We start from the raw sequence: 25,423 nt of genomic DNA on the forward strand, positions 1-25,423 counted from the left end.
CAATGACTACTTTCATGCACCATAAAGCCATTTTCCACGCATATATGAACGCAAATAAAAACAGATGCTTATGCATATAAACATGCTCTCCCTATCTCCCCACACGCATGCATAATTGAGACAATCTGTACACCGGCACACACCACCTCAAAATTTGTCCTGCTCGGCAGTGATTGTAGGTTAAGTGTAGTGTGGTGTGACAGAGAGCTAATAAAAGTGTTTACGGGCTCCTCGTCAACTGCTCCATGATTATGTCTCTACGCCCCGGGTCATGCTTTAGAGAAAATGGCATACAGATGGAGGGCCTATCCTCAGCCAAATGTTGCTCACAATAACATGGTAATTCATAGAGCGCTTGAGAATTGAATTACTGGTTGCATGGGACTTTGCTTAGGAACCTGGATGGGAGCTTCTTACTGAATCCATAGTGAGACTTTAATAAAATGCTGTATGTTCCATCCATCCAGCCATCCATCCATCCATCCATTCGTTAGCTACATCTGATTATCCTAGAGGGTTGCGGGGGACATTGTTTTGCTTGGACCCTCTAACTCGCTCGTGCATTAGACTCCTTGGTCTGTGTTTCAACGGCACAACGCGGTTGGGGCGCATTGAGGACAGTCCGCCACGGTCAACAGTCGCAACGGGAGCAGGGGGCCCCGTCCCTCCCCGGCGAGGAGAGAGGTCGCAGCAGGCCCTTTGTCCACGGTGCGGCGAGGTCCGGGCGGAGAGCGCTGTAAAGCTGCGGCTGCGAGCCTTTCCAAGCCGACCTAGAGCCGGTGGCGGCGCACCGCCTCGTATGCGGGACTCCCCAGCCTGCCGTGTGTCGCTCACACCCTCCAGCTGGTTGTTAACGAGGGTCTTTTGGCACAGAGAAGTACTCGTATCGGCGAGTACCCAAATGTAAGTACTTGTACTCGGTCTGAAAAAAAGTGGTATCGGTGCATCCCTACTCTCAATCATCACTGATGCCCCACTAGAAGTGTGTGGTGGTGTTTGTTTCTGCAGAGACCCTGCAGGCCTCTGCCTGGATGTTCTCTTTTCTTCTTATTTTGCTTTTGCTCTTCTGGCCGTCAGCAAACAGCCTTTAGGCCCCACGTGAGGGTGTAACCCCCAGCCAATAAGCAGGGCATGCAGCCCGTTCAGGTTGTCAAATACCACCGCTTTGTCACGACCCTCGGCGTCTGATACTGAGGCGCAAGTCCCCCTCTGGCTCTGTCAGATACAAAGCAGACCTATTTGACAGATGAGAACAGGTTGTTACATCGCTGGGTGATTTTAATCAGTGTTCCCCTGCTCCTCTCTCTCCTCTGCTGTGCAGTGGCTGTTGTGTGCTGTTATCGATGTGTCAGTTTGACCGAGGCACACACACCAAGCAGAGAAGACAGGATGAAGCCTCTTCTGCTGCATTCATTCAAAATCCGACAATACGCCACCTTCCTGCAGGGTAATATTTGGTGGCAATATTTGCTTGAAAGTTCACCAAAGTTGAACTCCACGCGAATCTGAAGATGCAAATTTGCATCGCAACCTGAAGTGAATTTTCTTTTGCTACTTTGCTTCCACCTCTATTTTCAGGAGCAACTTGATCCACAGAAAACAAGATGAATTTTGTCTTGATGACATCAGACTATTTCAAATGCAAACATATTAATCATTTCCTCCATGTATTAAGTTGTTCCAGTGGTTATTCCCCATGCTATGAATGCAGCATAATTAACAGCAATTGTGCGCCAAAGGCTCCACCCTGCAACGGCAGTAAACCAGAGAGCAGACTCCCATGGGCCCTCCGGGGCCGTTCACACCCCGACCAGAGAGTAGCAGTGCTTTGCTTTCTTCAGCTACAGAGCGCTCAGACACAGGATGCCTGGAAGGACATGACACTCTCCTTCATAGGAAGCAAGTTAAACAAAGTGGTTTTGAAATTTAGAAGGTCGGTGTTACACAACAGCTCATTGTTCGTGGTTGCCATGGTTTGGTTTGTGTAGAAAAATAAGCTCATTTGTGTCACTCACTAAGCCCAAGTGTGAATTTAATCATCACAAGCAAACTTATCAAGAAAACTTAAATATGGAGTTTGACAATTTCAAAAAATATTGTGAATAAAGCAAACAAACAGCAACTGGGCTGGTTTAACGTGCAAAAAAGAGTTGATCTATAGTGTCTTGATTAGAGGGAAGGGTTTCTCACAATCATTAATGTAAAAGAGAAGACATAGCTTGGTGTGCCCTGATAGCAAAATGTTTCACATAACTGAAACATCCACAGTTCCATTTCGACTGGGGACCTTTGTTGCATGTCATATCCATCTCCATGTCTCCTGTCTCTACACCAGGGGTATTCAATAACTGTTCAAAGAGGTCCAGTTACTAGAATTCCCTCCCAGCAACGGTCTGAGCCTCAGAATGTCTAAATTGCACCCTATAGCCCAGTGGTTTCCAAACTATTCAGTGTATTAAATGAGTTAGCCTTTTTTTAATGAATCAACTTTCTTTAATGTATATATCTCGTCAGTTTCGTCAACATAAATAAAGTGATGACGTCTTCACAGATTTGCCAAACGAATTCAGATGCATTATATGATATCTTTTTTTAATGACTTAATTCATTTATTATAATAATATTAGAGCTCAAATAGATTTTTGTTATTGTGGTTATAAAAATGTCATTTGTGGTGTTGTTAGATTGCTGCTAGACCCTCCTGTTAATACAGGTGCGTGCCTCCCCTTGTGCTCGGCGAGTGGGAGAACAGTTTTACACTACAGTGGAAATCTTGTTTTGAAAGGCTAAACGCCAACAAATATGGATTAAGGCAGAATATTTCTTTAGATAAAAACCTGTGAGTTTTGGAAATGATTACATCTCTGTTTTTTCTATACATTTTGACTCTTGGACTTTACAACACTGGAGTTATTGGAAATGTTTGGATCACACGAGTCAGAAACAATCCTATGCAGCCACCACAGGAATCTAATTCAACAAATAGTATAATACTCATTATATAAGTGTAGTCTGATCTTTATCTGCAACTGTGCACAAATACCGGATTCAAACACAATGTGGCCTACTAAGTAACAAAATATATACAGTATGTATCTTTTTAAATAGTTATATATACAGACTTCTGCATAATGATTTTAGTTATACATGTGCAAATCTAATTTTGACAACCTCAGAGCAGACAAATTCTGGCACATCTTCTTGGCGTGGACCGGACCGCAGGTTGGGAACCACTGCTATAGCCTACCCCTACGTCTATCAAATCAAATCAACAACATGCATTTCCACATCATTTCAACTAGATTTATTGTCAGCCAAGGAGAACAGTCTCAGACAGTCTGCAGCAGAAAGTAGCAGGTCAGTAGCTTCATGCTCCATGCTGTCATCTCCGTCACATCTCCCTTACGCTGTTGTTCTCTCTAGCCAACAAAAAAATCGATTCACCTATATAACCCGATTTTCTCGATTTCAATTTTGATATAGTTTTTTAATGCCAGAAGCGATATATTTGCTTCATTTGAGTCTATGCTGAGGCAGAAGAAAGTTACCGCTTTTATTGTTGTAGTCTGAGTAACGTGACGTCATATCCGTTCCGTATCCGTTCCGTATCCGTTCCGTATCCGTCAACAAAAACAAACCGCAGTCGGCCGGCCGTAGCGAGCAGAAACCGTCAGATAAAGAAGTCCCTTGAAGTTTATGATTCAACTTTTTCCCATGGTCTAGTGTTAACTAGAAAAGTTAACAAAAAATGCAATAAATCATCATATCAAATCAAAATACTTGTAGAATCGCAATACTTAAAAATCTGGATAAAAGGTGGTACCTTTACTGGGTTTTTTTTGTGATTCTTTAACGATTGGCTTCATTTTATCAGTCCTTTATGTGTCAGTGTGTAGAGCCACGTTTCACACAGCAGATCGGACGTATTAAATCATATAATAGTTACAGCCTTTATACATTTGCAGACACATGCACAGTGAGACATGTGATCACGTATAAAGTAACAAAAGGTACGACAGCCTGGTTGGAATATTTGGTTATTGGACTCACCGGTGCCGTTGGTGTCGACCGTGAGGCCCTGGTTGACGTGGTTCTGGATGAGCAGAAGAGTCTGCTCGAAGATCTCCCCGGCACGGGCCTGCTCCACTGTGTAGGGGTCACGTGGGTACCGGAAAAGAGCCAGCAGCTCTCCTGGAGTACGAGGCTGACTGGAGGGATGAGGGATAGAGAGATGGTGGATGGGAGCAGGGAGAGAACCAAAGAGTGATGAAGAGAGATGAAGAGACAATGAATATGAGGTTTTGTGTAAAGAAAGGATCAATTTCAAATGTCATGTTTAAATCACATTCTTCTGGGTACATTTCTTCTTGTTATTTCGAGGGCAGGAAAAGCAGGCAGATCTTTCTCTGACGCTCCACAACATGTCTTTACTGCACCTGGAGCAGGTCAGAGTTCAAACAAGGAGAAGCCCAAAACAGGCACAAACATCTCAGTCATTTCACTCCTAGCTGAATTTAAGTGCATGACTATGTGTTGTTCCATATTGAAGTCGAATGGCCTGCTTTACTATCACCTAAAGCTAGTTTTTAAAACATGCATTCAACTTGGACCTAAGGGTATGTCAAACCATTAAAACCCGAGCCAGATCCACAGGTGTTCTACCCAGATCAAGAGGAAAAGCTAAAAACATACATTTTCTCATTTGGCAAGCACATTTAGATCATGACAAAATGCACATGTAAGCAGAGTTACTATTGAAATATGAACATTTTATTTGACATCTTAATGGGTTTTGTTTTTTTGGCAAAAATCTATTGAGCTAAGTAGCTTTTTATTGGATATCTGGTACAGCAGCAACACACTCCAAATGCATATATTCAACACTAGAGCTGTCTATCGATTCAAATATTTAATCACGATTAAAATCATGATTGTCCATAGTTAATCAGGATTAATTGCAAATTAATCACACATTTGTTATCTGTTCCAAATGTACCTTAAAGGGAGATTTGTCATGTATTTAATCCTCTTATCAACATGGGAGTGGACAAATATGCTGCTTTATATAAATGTATGTATATATTTATTATTGTAAATGAATTAACAACACAAAACAATGACAGATATTGATCCAGAAACCCTCACAGGTACTGCATTTAGCATAAAACAATATGCTCCAATCATAACATGGCAAACTGCAGCCCAACAGGCAACAACAGCTGTCAGTGTGTCAGTGTGCTGACTTGACTATGACTTGCCCCAAACTACATGTGATTATCATAAAGTGGGCATGTCTGTAAAGGGGAGACTCGTGGGTACCCATAGAACCCATTTACATTCGCTGATCTGGAGGTCAGAGGTCAAGGGACCCCTTTGGAAATGGACATGACAGTTTTTCCTCGCCAACATTTAGTATAAGTTTGGAACATTATTTAGCCTCTTTCGCGAAAAGCTAGTATGACATGGTTGGTACCGATGGATTCCTTACGGCCGGGACACACTGCGGAACCTGTTTTTTTTTTATTTCGGCATCCACTTTAACAGGTTAGAGCAGCCATACAGTGGCTCATGCGGAGCTGTGTCTCTTCTAGAAATTTGAGGACTCACCTATTTTTACCGTTTCCGTTTCAAAATAAAAGCGTGCAAATGTTTTTTCCGTGGACAGAATTTTTTCATTTGTTAACATGAGGCTTTTATTCTGAAAAATGTACAGGACAGTTTTGTACAAAACGCAATGACTTGCAGGGCTCCATGAATGAATAAAGTACCGGGTTTCAATTGTGGATTATTACTATTATTTACAAATGAGCACACGTTTCTTAACCTTTCTCTGTCTAAAATAAAAGGCTTTCTAGTTTCATATGATGCCAGTATGTTCACTCTAGCTTTAAAGAAATTAGTGGCGTTTAAACAAATTTGCGTTAACACGTTATTATCGCGTTAACTTTGACAGCCCTAATATAAAGATATAAATAGATATTCTATTAAACGTTATCATAGTGTAGTGTAATACATCTTTATTTTATCAGCACACACAGTATTTGCAGATCAGGACTGGAGTGTTCTACATGAAGTCTTTCAGTGGTTAATGACATGTTTCTTCCTCCTACAGCTGATAACACCATCATTAGTGTGAAGCTGGGAGAACTTTAGCCAAGACTGATCAGAGGTGTGTTTGCACTTTGATTTTGTCGTGTGGGAAATCAGATGACTTAATCACATTTGATAATTTGAAAAAGCTGCCGACACAGATGCAATTTGTTTCTATAATGAACAGCTGCTGCCGTCAAGAAACAACACTCAGGGTCTAACAGTCTGACGCTGAGCAGCACCACAGCCAATGTGCTTTATGATCAGAGTAACAAGTGCTGCTAGCTCTTCTCCTCATATGCTCTCATTCTCCGGTGTCATTCAGGTTCTCTGTTATTTCCAGACCGTGTTTAAAGACCCCGGTGCCATCAGCCAAGGAGGAGGCTGCCTCTTAATCTGTGATAGTCATTAAAGAGAGCTGGAAATCCCCTCATTTCAATTCAGGCTACCGCTGTGTGTTCATTTCTCTTCTTCATGTGTGTCTATGTGTGTTTGTGCACTGTATTTGTGCATGCATGTGTGGGCAGAGTGCATATGAGTGCATGCCAAGAAAAACACAGCTGGTAACCACATCATTCAACAGGATGGAAACGCTTCTGAGCTATACTGAAACCACCTCCATCTCTTACAGTGACAGAGTGCAACGAAAACTTCACAATCACTTTCATCCCGAAAACCCGATTACGTTGATGCACTGATGAAGAAGAGATTGATAAAGATGTAATGAAAAGCTGTTAAAAAGCAGCCACTGCAGCTGTCAGAATAACTATCTGGGACTGAATGTCTGTCCCTAAGCACCGCTTTTAATTGGAGCATTCTGATTGGCACTGAAACAGGAAAGGGCAGCAATATTAGCGGCCCTTCTGAATGGCCACACTCTTTCACCAAATGCTCTGATTCAGACTTAGAACATGCAAGTCATGTGCCAAGTGGAAATGCGGCATCATATGGAGGAATGTGAGTGTGTGCTGTGAAATGTAAATATTAAGCACAATCTTAATGTGCACTAAAATGTTACTATCAGATTTACGTATGCCATTACATATGTTGGCAATAGGATGTGCAACTTTCATTTTACACTATTCCTTACCGCTAGCACATAATGAACAACATGGCTGATGATTCACTCACTTGAGGGAATTGAGTGTAAAGACCCGAGTGTGTGTGTGCGCGTGTGCGTGTGTGTGTGTGTGTTTCTCATAACTTACCCATCAAAGAGACGTCTCCTTGTTGACTCAATAGCACTGTCCACATTACGGATGGCTTGCTCTATGGATGTGCTCACAAAGGTGTCCCCTTCTCTGCTGACTGCAGGAACTGTTGGAACACAGACAGGCTGATTAGACTTTATTGGGGCATATACAAGTCATTCGGGTTAGTCATCAGTCATCAGTCAGTTTTCTAAAGTTCAATTAAACTGCTCATTTAAAGGTGCAGTGTGTAGGATTTAGCGGCATCGAGAGCTGAGGTTGCAGATTGCAACCAACGGAAACTTCTCCCATGTGCCAGGCGTGTAGAAGAACTACAGGGACCGACGGAAACCGTGAATACTAGGGCTGTCAAAGTTAATGTGATAACGCGTTAACGCAAATTCGTTTTAACGCCACTAATTTCTTTAACTCATTAATGCAACTCGTGACTTTTAGGTTGTAATGGGCTCAGTTTTAAAGCTAGAGTGAAGATACTGGTATCATGTGAAACTAGAAAAAACCTGATGAATCCATCGGTACCAACCATGTCATAATAGCTTGTCGCGAAGGAGGTTAAATAACGCTCCAAACTTACGCTACATTTTGCTGAGGAAAAACTGGCATGGTCATTTTCAAAGGGGTCCCTTGACCTCTGACCTCCAGATCAGTGAATGTAAATGGGTTCTATGGGTACCCACGAGTCTCCCCTTTACAGACATGCCCACTTTATGATAATCACATGCAGTTTGGGGCAAGTCATAGTCAAGTCAGCACACTGACACACTGACAGCTGTTGTTGCCTGTTGGGCTGCAGTTTGCCATGTTATGATTGGAGCATATTGTTTTATGCTAAATGCAGTACCTGTGAGGGTTTCTGGATCAATATCTGTCATTGTTTTGTGTTGATAATTGATTTCCAATATTAAATATATACATACATTTGCATAAAGCAGCATATTTGTCCACTCCCATGTTGATAAGAGTATTAAATACTTGACAAATCTCCCTTTAAGGTACATTTTGAACAGATCAAAATATGTGTGATTAATTTGCGATTCATAGCAATTAACTATTTGAATCAATTGACAGCCCTAGTGATAACGTGAATGGCTCTCTCTAGAGCCAGTGTTAGGTTTGTCTGTTCTGGCGGCCGGCTCTGTGAAGAGGACCCGCTCCCTATGTAGATATAAACGGCTCATTCTAAGCTAACGAAAACACAACCATTCTTATTTTCAGGTGATTATACAATAAAGAAAACATAATTATCAATGTTTTATTCCATTTCTGCCAATAGATCCCCCTGAAATCATACACACTGGACCTTTAACTGATTACAAAAAACATAGTTTTAAGTATTATTGCTATTTACACAACCCAGTGCCACTACATTCTCTGCTCTAACATACATACATGAGGTTAACAGTGGTCAGGACATAGAGCTTAGGTTACTGTCAGTGAGTGATTCCCAAACCTTTTTACATCAAGGACCTCTAAACTGACACAAATTAGACCCCCATTTGATCCGATTTTGTCTCAGAGTCCCCCATCTGATAGCATTTATGCTTTTAGATGGTTAATTTCAGAAAGAGTACGAAAGCCATGACCACAACAGTCATACATTCTGTTATTGTGTAACTTATGGATGTAACTATAATGAAAATAAATGACTCCCCATTTTGTTGGGGACCCCCTGGAACTCCCTCAAGGACCCCACTTTGAAAACCTCTGCTGTAAGGGACTGAACCTTTTAAGGTGCTGCACTGGAGCTTCCCTCCTGAAGTTGGAGTGAACACATTTCTGGCACGCTCCTTCATCTTAGTGTGCCGTTGGACACAGTGAGATTCTGCAGTGAGGACTAAAAGAGTCCAACAACAACTGAACACAAGGACACAGTTTATGGTTCACCAGCAGAGTGCTGTGGTCAGACCTGAGAACTCTCAGCAGGAAACACCAACACACACAGGGAAGAGCTGACCTGTCTCACAGCTTAACCATTCCTTTCACACTTTCCTGCTTCACTTACACGTCTTTGTGACTGGAAGATATGTACACAGAAATCAAAGATAATGGCTCGGACATGGATTTCCCACATTAGTGCTGCATGGAAAGAGGGAGTGTCACTAAATTGTACATTGAGCGTAAAGTTCAGTGCTGTATTTTCATTCTGCAGCGAATTTGTGTCTTCTGCATGCAATATTGATGGTAATGTTAACATGTGTCAAATGATTCTTATTAACTTGACTCAGGATTTAAAGGGATTGTTTTGAAGTGGGGTTGTATGAGGTACTTCTCCATAGTCAGTACCTACAGTAGATGGAGTTTGGAGAAGCAGACAGGAGTACCGGCACGGGGTTCTCAACCTTTTGTACCTTAAAGCCCACTTCTGATGTACAACTGAGGACCACCTTCCCAAATAAGAGAGAAACTGGGCTATACATACAGTGGAGGAAATAAGTATTTGATCCCTAGCCGATTTTGTAAGTTTGCCCACTTACAAAGAAAAGAATGGTCTATAATTTTAATGGTAGGTTTATTTTAACAGTGAGAGACAGAATATTTAAAAAAAAATCCAGAAAATCACATCATATAAAAGTTATAAATTGATTTGTATTTTATTGTGGGAAATAAGTATTTGATCCCCTAGCAACCAACAAGAATTCTGTCCCCCACAGACCGGTTAGACTAGTCCTCTCGCTTTAAGAAAGTACTCCGAATCTCAACTCGTGACCTGTATAAAAGACAACTGTCTCAACTCATTACCTGTATAAAAGACACCTGTCCACAATCAGATTCTCACCTCTCCACCATGGGCAAGACCAAATGGCTGTCTAAGGACGTCAGGGACAAGATTGTAGACCTGCACAAGACTGGAATGGGCTACAAGACCATCAGCAAGCAGCTTGGTGAGAAGGAGACAACTGTTGGTGCCATTATTCGGAAATGGAAGAAACACAAAATGACCATCAATCGCCCTCGGTCTGGGGCTCCACGCAAGATCTCGTCTCGTGGGGTATCGATGATCATGAGAAATGTGAGGGATCAGCCCAGAACTACATGGGAGGAACTTCTTAATGATCGCAAGACAGCTGGGACCACAATCACCAAGAAAACCATTGGTAACACACTACACCGTAATGGTTTAAAATCCTGCAGCGCCCGCAAGGTCCCCCTGCTCAAGATGGAAACATGTACAGGCCCGTCTGTTTGCCAATGAACACCTGAATGATTCAGAGAAGGCTTGGGAGAAGGTGATGTGGTCAGATGAGACCAAAATCGAGCTCTTTGGCATCAACTCGACTCGCCGTGTTTGGAGGAAGAGAAATGCTGACTATAACCCCAAGAACACCATCCCCACCGTCAAGCATGGAGGTGGAAACATTATGCTTTGGGGGTGTTTCTCTGCTACGGGGACAGAACGACTTCACCACATCGAAGGGAGGATGGACGGGGCCATGTACCGTGAAATGTTGGGCGACAACCTCCTTCCTTCAGCCAGGACACTGAAAATGGGTCGTGGATGGGTCTTCCAGCACGACAATGACCCAAAACATACGGCCAAGGCAACAAAGTAGCGGCTCAAGAAGAAGCACATTAAGGTCATGGAGTGACCTAGCCAGTCTCCGGACCTTAATTCCATAGAAAATCTGTGGAGGGAGCTGAAGCTTCGAGTTGCCAAGCGACAGCCTCGAAACCTTAAGGATTTGGAGATGATCTGCAAAGAGGAGTGGACCAAAATCCCTCCTGAGATGTGCACAAACCTGGTGACCAACTACAAGAAACGTCTGACCTCTGTGCTTGCCATTAACGTTTCTCCACCAAGTACTGAGTCATGTTTTGCTAGGGGATCAAATACTTATTTCCCACAATAAAATACAAATCAATTTATAACTTTTATATGATGTGATTTTCTGGATTTTTTTTTTATATTCTGTCTCTCACTGTTAAAGTTAACCTACCATTAAAATTATAGACCGTTCTTTTCTTTGTAAGTGGGCAAACTTACAAAATCGGCAAGGGATCAAATACTTATTAACTCCACTGTATGTGTTATGCCACTATCAGCTGTAATGACCAACATGAATATTGAGCTTATCCTCACCCATCACTGCATGCCAATATAGAAATCCAACGTCAGAATTCCTCACCACATGTTTCGGAGCTTTTGCTGGTGGAGGGTTGTCTTCAACATCACATTTTTGTTCCAAAAACTGCTCTATTTTGTGTCACTGCATCCAAGAACGTTAGCTATGTCGGTAAATGGGAGACTCCTGGAACCCATTTTCATTCAGATACCCTGAGGTCAGAGGTCAAGGGAGCCTTTTGAAAATGGTCATGCCATGTTTTTCCTAGCAGAACCTCGGAACGTTATTTAGCGTTCTTCCAGATAAGCTAGGATGGTTGGTAGCAATGGATTCATCAGGTTCTCTACAGTTTCATATGATACCAGTATCTTCACTCTAGCTTTAAAACTGAACCCGCTACGACCTCTGGACGACAGAGTTTTAAGAGGTTCATCTAACAGTACCCCCTGCGTCCAGTGGTTGAGAAGAGCTGAACTAAATGAACCTGCCCCTCAAACAGAATGTGAAAAAGAACAGCAGCAGTGCGTATGAGCTGCCAGCATCAGTTGTGTTTTACCTGTGACAGTCAGCACCATGCTGGCAACCTGGTAGCCGATGGGGTTGCGGGCGATGCACTCGTAGCGTCCAGCATCAGCAGTGCCCACGTCCTTCACCTCTAGATAACCCTCAGAGCTGATGTGGAACTTCCCGCTCTCTGTCACCTGTACACCATCCTGGGAGACAGAAATGGTGGTGGTGGTGGGTGGGGTGGGGGGGGCAAAGGGTAGAGGTCATGACCCTGGGAGCTAGCATGCGGAGGTGTGTAGCAGACTACGAGACAGAGATTTAGAGCCTCACAGATGGGACCTGTTCTGTCAGTCCACTGAGCTGTTTAGTTTACATCAGTGGTGCTCTAACTATTTTCCTTAAAGTCCCCCCCTCCCCACTTGTATCTAAGAAAAGCTGAGTAACTTAAACATATGAATCACTGAGTTACTTTATTGTCATTATCTGAATTAATGACAAATAAAGTGACCCCACACCATCTCCTGGCCCAGTCCCTTTCCTCTTGTCTAACCCCATGACCTCTGTGGTGACGAGGGGACTCAGCCAACAGGACCTTCTCTTATCATCTAACCTTGTTCCAGGTGAGGACGGGTTGTGGCTGGCCCTGAGCGCTGCAGGGAATCTGGACGTCCTGGCCAGACTCCACCGTCAGGTCCCTTGGAGCATTTGTGAAAACAGGCGTTACTGAATGAGTTAAAACATACACACACACAAATACGCATGTGTTAATGATTATGCACCAGTGCTCAAAGTACTGTACATGTAACAACTGCATTTTGTAATCCATCAGAGCAGAAATGAAACCCTGAGACGTATCTTTAGTGTCCTGCATGTGCTCACAGTGTTTGTGTTACACTGCAGTCGCTATTTCTCTTTCCTCTATTACTGAGCTGCAGAACGTTAAACATCTTAAAGTCGCTGTGGATTTCAAAGGAGGATGAAGGAATAGTGTATTTTGAAAGGAGAATTGCAGGACAATGCATCGCTTCATGTGGCAGCATAGTGGAACAAGTTTATGCTGCAATTCACAAACTGGTTTTCAGGGTTTTTTCCCTCCATCACTTTTTGGTTTTTAAATGATGAACTTTACCACACAGGCGTGAGACATATACAGACACACGCCTTTTTTTGATTACATGAAGTGAAAAGAGCTGTGTACAAAGATTGAGTAGGTCAGCAGTCACTTAACCTCCCCTCCCCCTACCACCACAAACACACACGGTATTGAGCATTGTTCTAAAGTGAGTCACTGTGTTATACTGCAACCCTTCCTCAGCTGAGGTGTTGGATGGGAGAGGGTGGATGTTCCCCCCCCACACACCGTGTTCAAATTCCTTGGTGGTTCCCATGCAGCGGGCAGCAGTGAGCCACCTGGCCATGGGAAAATCCTACAAGTTTTACAAACACAATGTGGGGTGGGAGGCAGTTTCATAGTAGTCTGACACTAATTAACTGCTTTTAAATCAAAGTTGAACTTTGTAAAACACAGGCTTCAATGCAGTGTAGAGTACACAGCAGCAAAGCTGCAGGCAATGTGTTGCCACTACCTAAATCTGGGATGGGAACGCAGCAAACAACATTTTCACCTTTATTGGAAATGTGAAGAGGCAGGCGGAGGGGGAGAGGGGGTTGTGACATGCAACAAGGGTCCCTGGCTGGAATAGAATCGGCGCTCCGAAACAGTTCAGAGGGATATGGGAATGGAGACATGCTACACATCCTGTCAACCCCTGCTTTCACTCTCTTCCAAAGCTTTGTCTATTCCTCTGCACAGCGCTCTCAGAATGAGGCAGCCATCACACACTGCCAGCATGGTTGTGGGCTTGTACAGCGCTGAGGGGCCATTATGCAACGTGTACTTTGTGCCATGTTAACAGCCATTACTACATGGAAAAACATGGTGTCATCACAGGATTACAGACTGCCATGCTTTCCTGTGCTATGTCAGGCCTGTAATTTCAGCTACACGCACACACAAACACACACACACACACACACACCTGCACACAAGAAAGAAGCCACACCCACTATATGCTTTCCTCTGAACAAAAACACATGCAAACACATCAGCACATGTAGAATGTATTACAGTACAGTGCAATAGTACAGCACATTTACATTGCAAATACAGTATATGCAAAACAATATTAAAAACCTACCCACACAAATGAACCACACGCACGCACGCACGCACACACGCACGCACGCACGCACGCACGCACGCACGCACGCACGCACAGCCTGTGAATAACAGCCTGTGTATAACAGCAGTGTCTCAGCCACACTATTCAGTCATCTGTCTTAAAGAACAGATTGGCTACCATGTGAACCGTTACCGTTGGCTACCGTGTTACCGTTATGTTATGTTGGATCTTCTCTCCCACGTGAACTCTTTTTGCTTCAAGTACACCTGGTGATTTTGAAGCTCTGCCCTACACCCTCACCTCTTTGCTGGATGCTGAGCTGCACGGCGGTGCGCACGGTCCCCACAGGGCTGACCGCCTGACACTCGTACTGGCCCTCGTCGTGGGCCGCCACCCGAGTGATGCGGAGAGTGCCCGAAGCCAGGACCACGTGGCGGCGGTCTAGGGGTAACGGGCTGCCCCCACGTGTCCAGGCAATCACCGGCTGGGGGTAACCACTGGCCTCGCAGGGGAAGTCCACTGTGTGACCCTCCAGGACTGACTGGTCCTGTGGCGTGACCGTGAACTGGGGGATTGCTGGGGGCAGAAGGGAAAAACAGCAGTTTCATTTTGTATGACAATGAAATTTTGCTTCATAGTAGCCTTTACTTGCCATGGCAGGCTGAGGACACATTAGGGGCCGTACACATGGCGCGTCTTTTTCACTTTCAAATCCATCATTGTCAATGTAGTCGTGAGGCAGGCGTGTTCAAACGCGTGGGTGACGCGCAAGCGTTCCCAAGCACCTATATTTCGGGACGCTGCAGCGCGCACCGCATGTCATTTGATGAGGAACAACCAATCACAGCCGGCAGACACCTTGTCTTTCTTCAGTAATTATCAGTCTACGGTAAATATATGAAGGAGAAGTGAATCGTTTTAGTGCAGGGCTACCCAGAGCTTTACCATCTGTCCCACGGACTATTTTCCTGTCTTCTCCCAGAACGTTATAACATCCGGTTGAAAGGTGAGCCAAATTGACTCAGAGAAACGGATACTGTGAGGGATTTACCCTCATCATCATGCTGGAAATGCATTTATCTTTGTTTTGCTTGTATTTAGTTTAGTCAGTGAGGCTTCCAGCTAAATTACCACTACTCCATCCTCATCGCAGCACGCATGTTTTGGGTGCTTATGGCCAGGCCACACAGGGAACGTCAGCAGCGCGTGGCGGCTGCAGAACCTGTTGATTTTATTTCAGCGTCCATGTTAACAGGTTAGAGCAGCCACACAGCCCACGTGAGATGCGGAGCTCAGGCACGGCTCGGCTTAGCTGGGACCTCAAATCTTCTAGAGATTTGAGGTCTCGCTTATTTTACCGCGTGCCACATGCGGTTCACAGCAGCAACAGACAGTGAAAATGTTCTTTTGACTGTAAAATGACATTATACAAGCAACATTACTACAGTTTCAATGTCTGTATCTGTAGAATATGTCACAGACATAGAAAAAAGTAAAGATTTATTTTTAAATTAACACTTCCTGATTTTGTTTCAAAATGCCCTCGAGCATTTTTTTTTTCTTTGGACAGAATTCCTTCATTTGTTAACACAAGGCTTTTATTCTGAAATATTTACAGGACAGTGTGGTGGAAAATGCAGTGACTTGCAGAGCTCCATGAATGAATAAAGTACAGGGTTTTAATGGTGAATTATTACTATTATTTACAAATTAGCACACGCTTCTTAACCTTTCTCCGTCTAAATATATATATATATATATATATTTATATTTATATTATTTATATAATATATATATATATATATATATATATATTATATATAAATAATATAAATGACATTTATAATGAAATGAAATGGCCATTATGAAAGATAAACTCTGTGTAGAAAGAAAGGGCTGACAGCAGTCACCACACACGTGAGACACGCAGCAGTTCAGCGAGGCAGCCACCACGCGCTGTCGACGTGCCCCGTCTGACCCGGCTGTTAGTAACGGCAGGCTCGACAGGGGCGCAACCTCCCAAGCACCTTGAAGAAAAAAAGAAAAACGACACCGCTGGCGTTTTCCGCGCGTTTTAGACCCAGGCATGTGAATGGCCCCTTAGGGAGCTATTGGATCCTGATTCCCAACCAGTACTGCTGAAGATACAGTACAGTACCGGGGGATAAGTCAGTTAGGGGAAACCTAACGGGTAATGTGAGCAATATAAAGATTAATTTTGTCAATATGAAAATCTCAAAATGATTGAGACACACTAATAGACACATTGTTAGTCAATGAGCTTACATGCAAGGTCTGGAACAAGTGCCCTTAAGAGTTGCAAAAAAGAAATTCATCAAATTTGTGTGGCATGGAGAGGCCATTGAGCTCTGTCCTTACAGAGAGGTGGATTCACTTTGTACTGGGTGAGTTCATGTGAGATTACAGGTCCTGGTGTCTCAGAAGAATCAGGATAATAGACTACACTACATTTGTTTCCCAATTGTCTGTGAGTAGATTTCCCAATCCGTGAAATGTATTGTTATATGAAGAAATATGTTTTGTTTTTGAATGGCTTCTAATGAGTCCCCAGCTGTGGTTTGCTAAAACATTTGAAGGACAGTAAAGAGACCATGCTGAAAACACAAGATGCAAGATTAAAAAATCAAAAGGCTATTACAGGCAATGACAAAATTCATATAAACTACAAGGAATTCTAACACATTTTCATGCTGAGAAAAACACCAAAAAGTAATTCAGTGCATGCATTTATTAATAAATCCGAATGCCCAAGTCTATTCACTAGTACAGTCATTCGATAGTCCATAGTTCACTGCAATTAATCGCAAATTAATCTTACATTCTTTATCTATTCAAAATGTATCTTAAAGGGAGATTTGCCCATTTTACACGATCAGTAATATGCCCATTTTACGCGATCAGTTACATTTATATTAGGGCATCAAATGTACCTTAAAGGGAGATTTGTCAAGTATTTAATACTCTTATCAACATGGGAGTGGGCAAATATGCTGCTTTATGTAAATGTATGTATATATGTATTATTGTAAATCAATGAACAACACAAAACAATGACAGATATTGATCCAGAAACCCTCACAGGTACTGCATTTAGCATAAAACAATATGCTCCAATCATAACATGGCAAACTGTTTTTCTTCGCCAAAATGTAGCTTAAGTCTGGAGCGTTATTTAACCTCCTTTGCGTCAAGCTAGGATGACATGGTTGGTACCGATGGATTCATCAGGTTCTTTAGTTTCAGATGATGCCAGTATCTTCACTAAACCTAAATATCACAAGTTAACAACGTTAACACGTTATTATCACGTTAACTTTGACAGCCCTACTATTCACCTAACAGAGACAGATGAATTCTGATCCCTACCTTGTACGATGATATACGCTGTAGCGTGTATGGTATCAACATTATTTGAGGCAAAACAGGTATACTGTCCCCCGTCGGCCTGGTCCACGTTCTGGATGTAAAGCCCTCCGGAAGGGGTGATGTTGATGCGGGCGTCGTTGGGCAGCGGTGTCCGATCACCCTTTGTCCAGGAGACCCGGGGCTGCGGTTGACCTGTTGCACTACACTCCAGGGTCACGCTCTCTCCCACCAGCACCTCAGTGTTCTGGGGCTGGATCACAAAGCTTGGCCGTGCTGGAGGAGCAGAGGGGGGGGGTAGATGGGATAGATTAATCAGGTGAGAGGTCATGCCGTTTTCATCTGGGTCTAAAAATGTTCAAAAGAATTGAGAAAACATGCATTTTAAAGGTCAGTTCATGCACAAAGATCATCTTTGTATATGTTTGTCAATAACACTTTGACTACTGCTACAACAGCCTCCTACGTGCATCACTAAATATGGTGGCGTCCTGTCCATATTTGGCCAGTGATTACAGTGGAGTCAGAGGAAATATGTACACAGTGAGAGGCCTGGTGTTTACAATCACACAGAGACAGGAAATGCACAACATCTGCTCTCACAAACTGTTAACCTTGACAAGAGGTCGTCACTAGGGCCATCCGTCACCCCGGCGATGACCCCCGGGTCATCTAGAGACAGCCGTGCTAATCTCCCACGGCGACAGCTATCGCCACTATGACTGATTGATATGTGAGTACTGAGTGTACTGCATGTATGTCGGGCCGAAGCTAGAGAGAAAGAGCAGCAGGGACTGAGGACACAATGTACTTGTGTGTGTGTGTGTGTGTGTGTGTGTGTGTGTGTGTTTGTGGAAGCATGTGGGAGGAAAGTTTGACATGAAAGCCAACGGGCTCCGTTCCTGGCTCAGCGAGACATCCTAGTTATTTGACCTGCTGACCTCTGAGGTTAAGCCAGGTGCTGCTCACAGTGCAGACACCTTGCTCGGCTCTGATAAAAGAAAGAGACCATATCATGTTTCACCACCTCATCATCAGAGGTGGGCAGCAACAAGTTACAGTTATTCTGTTACATGTACACAAGTCACTTTTTGAGTAAATTAAACTTGTCAGAGTAGTTTTAACGCAGCATACATTCTACTCTCACGGAGTAGATTTTTACAGAAAACTCATCACTCTTACTCCGTTACCTTCGGATGCATTCATGGCGCTACTTTTATTTATTTATTTTATGCATTCATTATCTGTTAAGAGGTGGTCAGCTGATCCAGCAGCCACGCCTCCACATGAGTTCATTCAAAGCAGCATGGCTGCAGCTCCAGCAGGAGTAATGTTAGCGTTATGGTTTTCAAATAGCGCTAGCAGCTAATATTTACAGACCAATTAACGGCGCATAGTGCAGCGGGCTACAGCTGTGAACGCAGACGCTGATCTCAAGTCAGCATATCAGAGAACCGGGCAGACACTGAGCTGACAGAGAGCAGTAAGTGGGTCTGTTGTGTTGCTAATAGATTTAATAGCATATACACACCAGTGGAGGCTGGTCCATAGAGGCAGAGGAGGTTGCTCCTCGATTTTTTTGAGAGGCAAGAGGGAGATTGAAATATATAAAAGAGTCATTGGTTGAAATAAACCATTACCAAATCTTACTATCATTTATAAAATATTTATTCTCTCTCTCTCTCTCTCTCTCTCGCTCTCTTCTCCTCAACAGCGACCCTGCAGGTCAGAGGGTAAAGGGCAGCCTGTGTGTGTGAAGTGGTTGTGACATCGTGGGGTATACAGGAGGACGGGGACCCTCTGTCCTCCCTTAGGGCGGGACATCTTCTATCATCTCAATGCATTTCATTTTTTTCATGCTGATCTTGATATTGGACAAAACACGTCAAATGACGTTCCAAGGGAGGATAACCTCCCTTAGTTTGTTACCAATCAACAACCAGCAGAGCTCATGATTGACAGCGGGTTGGTCCTATGATGATGTCCAAATGTCGTCTTCAGTCTTTACCGCTGTATTGTATATGATGAACTGGCAGTAAAGGATCAGACAGCAGCTTATTAGGAAATGAATTATAACGTGTAAATTGTGAACTACTTTTAAACACATAACAAAACCAATCCTTTTTAATTAGGCTTGTTTATGGAGCTGTAGCTAGCTACTAGTGTTAGCTAATGCAGCAGTTAGCTTGTTGTAGCATTCCTGAAGGACCCGGAGCAGCAGTCCGTCGCCTATACCGGGATCCAGTCCGGGAGTGCAGCCTCGCTTTCAGCGGTCCGGGCTAGACCCAGAGCGGAGCTACGGAAACTGCTCTGGACCTCGGTGTGGGAAACGGACTGCTGTACGGGCAGCAGTTTACAGACAGACTTCTAGTGACATATTACACACACCCTGAGGCTGCACTGACTGGTTTCAACAAATCTTGTTGGCCATTGTTTTACTGCTTAGTTTTTCATTTTACATAAGAAAGTAGAGATAAGTAGCTAACTAGTGCAGTAATAATAATAATAATAATTTATATAACAGTTGTCAAACTTAAGTTCTTTCCAGATTAAAAGATTTACAGAATAAAAATGAAAAGAATCAAAATCCTAAGTATGCCCCCCTATAGGATCAAATGAGGAACATGAGAGCACATACACACGTGGACAAAATTGTTGGTACCCTTCCGTTAAAGAAAGAAAAACCCACAATGGTCACTGAAATAATTTGAAACAGACAAAAGTAATAATAAATAAAAATTTACTGAAAATGAACTAATGAAAATCAGACATTGCTTTTGAATTGTGGTTCAACAGAATCATTTTAAAAAACAAACTAATGAAACTGGCCTGGACAAAAATGATGGTACCCTTAACTTAATATTTTGTTGCACAACCTTTTGAGGCAATCACTGCAATCAAGCGATTTCTGTAACTCTCAATGAGACTTCTGCACCTGTCGACAGGTATTTTGGCCCACTCCTCGTGAGCAAACTGCTCCAGCTGTCTCAGGTTTGAAGGGTGCCTTCTCTGAATGCATGTTTCAGCTCCTTCCACAGATGTTGAATAGGATTTAGATCAGGGCTCATAGAAGGCCACTTCAGAATAGTCCAATGTTTTGTTCTTAGTCATTCTTGGGTGTTTTTAGCTGTGTTTCTAGTCATTATCCTGTTTGAGGACCCATGACCTGCGACTGAGACCAAGCTTTCTGACACTGGGCAGCACATTTCGCTCCAGAATGCCTTGATAGTCTTGAGATTTCATTGTACCCTGCACAGATTCAAGACACCCTGTGCCAGATGCAGCAAAGCAGCCCCAGAACATAACCGAGCCTCCTCCATGTTTCACATTAGGTACAGTGTTCTTTTCTTTGAATGCTTCATTTTTGCGTCTGTGAACATAGAGCTGATGTGACTTGCCAAAAAGCTCCAGTTTTGTCTCATCTGTCCAAAGGACATTCTCCCAGAAGCTCTGTGGCTTGTCAACATGCATTTTGGCAAATTCCAGTCTCGCTTTTTTATGATTTGGTGTCCTCCTCGGTCGTCTTCCATTAAGTCCACTTTGGCTCAAACAGTGACGGATGGTGCGATCTGACACTGATGTACCTTGACCTTGGAGTTCACCTCTAATCTCTTTGGAAGTTGTTCTAGGTTCTTTGGTTATCATTCGTATTATCCGTCTCTTCAATTTGCCATAAATTTTGCTCTTGCGGCTACGTCCAGGGAGGTTGGCTACAGTCCCATGGACCTTAAACTTCTGAATAATATGTGCAACTGTAGTCACAGGAACATCAAGCTGCTTGGAGATGGTCTTATAGCCTTTACCTTTAACATGAAGGTCTATAATGTTCTTTCTAATCTCCTGAGACAACTCTCTCCTTAGCTTTCTGTGGTCCATGTTCAGTGTGGTACACACCATGATACCAAACAGCACAGTGACTTCTTTTCACCCTTTAAATAGGCAGACTGACTGATTACAAGTTTGAAGATACCTGTGATGCTATTTACAGGACACACCTTAGTTTAACATGTCCCTATGGTCAAATTATTTTACATCTTTTCTAGGGGTACCATCATTTTTGTCCAGGCCAGTTTCATTAGTTTGTTTTTTAAAATGATTCTGTTGAACCACAATTCAAAAGCAATGTCTGATTTTCATTAGTTCATTTTCAGTACATTTTTATTTATTATTACTTTTGTCAGTTTCAAGTTATTTCAGTGACCATTGTGGGTTTTTCTCTCTTTAACGGAAGGGTACCAACAATTCTGTCCACGTGTGTATATCAAGCAGCACTGAGTCCATACAGAAAATGGAGGTTCAAGTGCAAAATAGGAGAAATAACTTAATAAAATATCATGACACCGTGAGCTGTTTTTCATCCTGTCCTCGGCCGCCACTGATACACACAGTATATCATGCTTCAAAACTAAACTACTCTTGCTTTCTGTCGTAAGGTAAATGTTCAAGCTAGTGAGCATTTGTGTGCTCTGTGTAGCCTGATGAAGAGAGACAGAAAATTAGAGATCAAACTATGCACATGAAAAAAAAGACAAAGTGCTTTATTTCATGTGGACATGACTGATATAATGTGTCAACCACAGATGGTCTTCCTCCGGTCAAAGTGAAGAAGTGAACACAACTGTATTTAAAAGGTAATTAATGATGAAACTACACAGCATACCCCACCTTCGCCCAATGTCAGCTGGGATCGGCTCCAGCCCCCCCGCGACACTGAATTAGATAAGCGATTACAGATAATCAGTGCGGCTGTGGCTCAGAGGTAGAGCAGGTTGTCCACCAATCGTAAGGTCGGTGGTTCGAAACCCGGCTGCTTCGTGTCACATGTCGATGTGTCCTTGAGAAAGACACTTAACCCCAAATTGCTTCCGAAGGCATAGCCATCGGTGTGTGAATGAGTATTTAGATTAGATCCTGATGGGCAAAGTTGGCGCCTTAGCAGCCTCTACATCAGTGTATGAATGTGTGTGTGAATACTGACATGTAGTGTAAAGCGCTTTGAGTGGTCGGAAGACTAGAAAAGCACTATATTAATGCAAGTTCATTCCATTCCATTCCATAATGGACATCACAGCATCATATCCTAATTAGCCTAAACGATCCATCTGATATGAGATTTATTTGCCGAATCATATAAACCATATAATATATAGGAGACAACAAGCAAAGAATGTCATTTTAAAAAATCTTTACTTATTGGTTTACTTAATAGATTATAATATTAATGTAATATTTTGTGATCACACTGGAGAGATATGGTAATATTTGTCTGGTGTATGTGTGGCAGGTTGATCATGTGATGATGATGACTTCATTTCATCACAAATAAAAAGGTGTATGTTAACTTCTTGAACTTTACCTGAGGAAGACCTTCAGTGGTTGGAATAATTCCGGTGATATCCACATTGAATAAAAGACAGTAGAGTGCTGGTGTTTATTTTTTTTTAAGTTGTTTTATTTAATTTACTCGCTACTCAAGTCATTTTATTAGTAAATACTTTTGTACTGTTCTCAAGTAGTTATTTTGATGACTACTTTTACTTCTACTTGAATACTTTTTTTGGCAAAGTAACTATACTTTTACTTGAATGCTTTTTTGGCTACTCTACCCGCCACTGCTCGTGTTCTTCAAACTGAAAATGTCACCAGTAACAAACATATGAATACATGAACAAATGCAGTAGATTCAAGTTGGACTGGACAAATTCTGTCTGAGTGGACGGAGTGAAAGAATTGTTTTTTCAAGAGCTTCACCTTTCGTCAGTGAGTGCCCTAAATCTGGATTTTCAATCTGTAATGAAGGTTAATTAGCCTGGACATTGATATGACTAAGATACTACATGTAAGACTGCATGATGCGGCTTTAGTAGTTAGCATGTTGCCTATGATGAGCAGAGGCTGAGATTAAAGGCAGGCACTTACAGGGGGCTCCAAAGTATCGCAGCGTGACCTGTGAAGTCTTGACCTCCCCGGCCACGTTCTTGGCCATGCATTGGTAGACCCCCTGGTCCGTCTCCCTGGTGTCCTGTATCATCAGCGTCCCATCTTCAAGCAGGTTCAGACGACTGTCATCACGCATGTTTAGAGCATTGCTGGCAGGAAGGCACAGAGATACACATCATCACAACCCGTTAAACATCAGTCAGTATATGTATACAGTCTATTCACATACTGCACATAATCCCAACATTTCTAAAATAGGAATGGCAATGACAGAACTTGGTGACTTTTGTTTATTTACTATAAATGACAGTAATTTATGGGACCTAAACACGTGTATAAAATCAATCTGAAACTGGCAAAAAACAGTCAGCGAAGGGAAGTCTTCGGTGACTTTACATGAAGTGTCTCACTTGTTCCTGAGCCAGATGATCTGTGGTTTGGGGTTGCCTTCAGCCCTACAGGTGAAGTAGACAGTGTTCCCCGATGTCACATCGACATCCTGGGGCTGTGAGGTGATCCTGGGTACCTCTAGAAAAGGCCACATAGAAGGATGTGAAGATAATTACACACAGGTGTAAATGCATGTCCATTCATTAGTATGGGCCTGTATGCTGCTGTCTGTTGAACCAAGCCATACTTGCCAAGCTTGAGACCTTAAAAAAAAGTGCGGATTCCAACACCTAAGTGAGGGGGTCTGGGGTCCTGACACCAGAAAAATATGAGTTTCAGACACTCTGTTTCCTGCATTCTGGTGACTTTAAAAGAGGGAAAATAACTAAATAATAAGTACACTGCAACAGCATTTTTATGTTAAACTTGATTTGACCTTTAACTCCCAGGAAAGAAAACGGAATATTCTCCCCTCTGGTGTGAACTTGGCATGTGAATCTCTAGCATAAACTAATATTAATCCCTTTTTAGTTATTTTTGCTCCTGCTTGAGTATTTCTTTCTCTTAGTTCTATCCATTTCTCTCTCCTTCTCTCCCCCTTTCAGACACAACGTGACAACAGCACCACTGCTCTCTAAAACACATTATTTCTAACGGCTTGCGCAGCAGCACGACGGCTTTTCGCTGCTTCGAGCAAAGCCCAACTTTGGGCGCTGCATGCTGTGGCGAATGAAGCTTAAACCTGAGCTCAATCTGCGCGGTGTCGCGAGCATAGACTGCTCTCCCCCGCCGGGAAATGACAGTTGGCTTGGCTGCATGTCAGCTGCGTCTCTTCTAGAGATTCGAGGTCTCGCCTATTTTTGACGCGAGCTGCGCGGTTCACAGCAACAACAGACAGTGAAGGTGATCTATTAACTGTATATTAACATCATACCAACTACATTACTACAGTTTACATGTCTAGACATCTGTAGAATATGTTACAGAGATGAAACAAAGTCAAGATTTATTTCTAAATCAACACTTCCTGCTTTCATTTCAAAATAAAAGCCCTTAAGCGTTTTTTCTATGGACAGAATTGCTTCATTTGTTAATACAAGGCTTTATTCTGAAATATTTTCAGGACAGTGTTGTAGAACATGCAGTGACTTGGAGAGCTCCATGAATGAATAAAGTACGGAGTTTTAATTGTGGATTATTGCTATTATTTACTAATTACCATACGTTTCTTAAACTTTCTCTGTCTTAAATAAATATAAATGATATTTATAATGAAATGAAATGGTCATTATGAAAGGCAAACTCTATGTAGAAAGAAAGGGCTAACAGCAGCAGAAACGCAGCTGAAACACAGCTGGTGTGAACGCCTGACTCGTGAATCACGTTTCGTCCACATTGGGAACGTCATGAGTGTGCTGCGGCTGCAGCAAGTGGCGGCTGCATCGCTTGGCGTCTGCATAGCGTGGCGGCTGTATCGCATGGCGGCTAGTTTCATATGATGCCAGTATCTTCACTCTTTAAAACACATTGTAAAACTGAGCTCGCTACAACTTTAAAATCGCAAATCGTATTAGTGCGTTACTCTCACTTTGACAGCCCTATCTAAAACACTGTAGGCTACACATCAAGTTAACTTCTACCCCAATAGAAAGTCAAG

The 25,423-nt window shown here is 42.7% G+C and overlaps 1 protein-coding gene across 3 annotated transcripts in view; it reads right to left on the bottom strand.

Annotated features, from left to right (window-relative positions):
- The window catches only part of LOC119504417 (peroxidasin), a 100,791-nt gene that overhangs the window by 21,065 nt on the left and 54,303 nt on the right, over positions 1–25,423 (bottom strand). For all 3 annotated transcript variants that reach the window (XM_037796497.1, XM_037796496.1, XM_037796498.1), the window contains 8 exons: positions 23,787–23,904; positions 23,356–23,525; positions 17,440–17,712; positions 14,353–14,628; positions 12,480–12,592; positions 11,919–12,075; positions 7,299–7,407; positions 4,051–4,208 (listed from right to left, as the gene is read on the bottom strand). In XM_037796497.1, the coding sequence (XP_037652425.1) occupies positions 4,051–4,208; positions 7,299–7,407; positions 11,919–12,075; positions 12,480–12,592; positions 14,353–14,628; positions 17,440–17,712; positions 23,356–23,525; positions 23,787–23,904 (1,374 nt within the window). The remainder of the gene's footprint in view (positions 1–4,050; positions 4,209–7,298; positions 7,408–11,918; positions 12,076–12,479; positions 12,593–14,352; positions 14,629–17,439; positions 17,713–23,355; positions 23,526–23,786; positions 23,905–25,423) is intronic.

Source organism: Sebastes umbrosus, chromosome 16 (genome assembly GCF_015220745.1).
Source record: "Sebastes umbrosus isolate fSebUmb1 chromosome 16, fSebUmb1.pri, whole genome shotgun sequence".
In the NCBI taxonomy this organism is placed as follows: Eukaryota; Metazoa; Chordata; class Actinopteri; order Perciformes; family Sebastidae; genus Sebastes; species Sebastes umbrosus.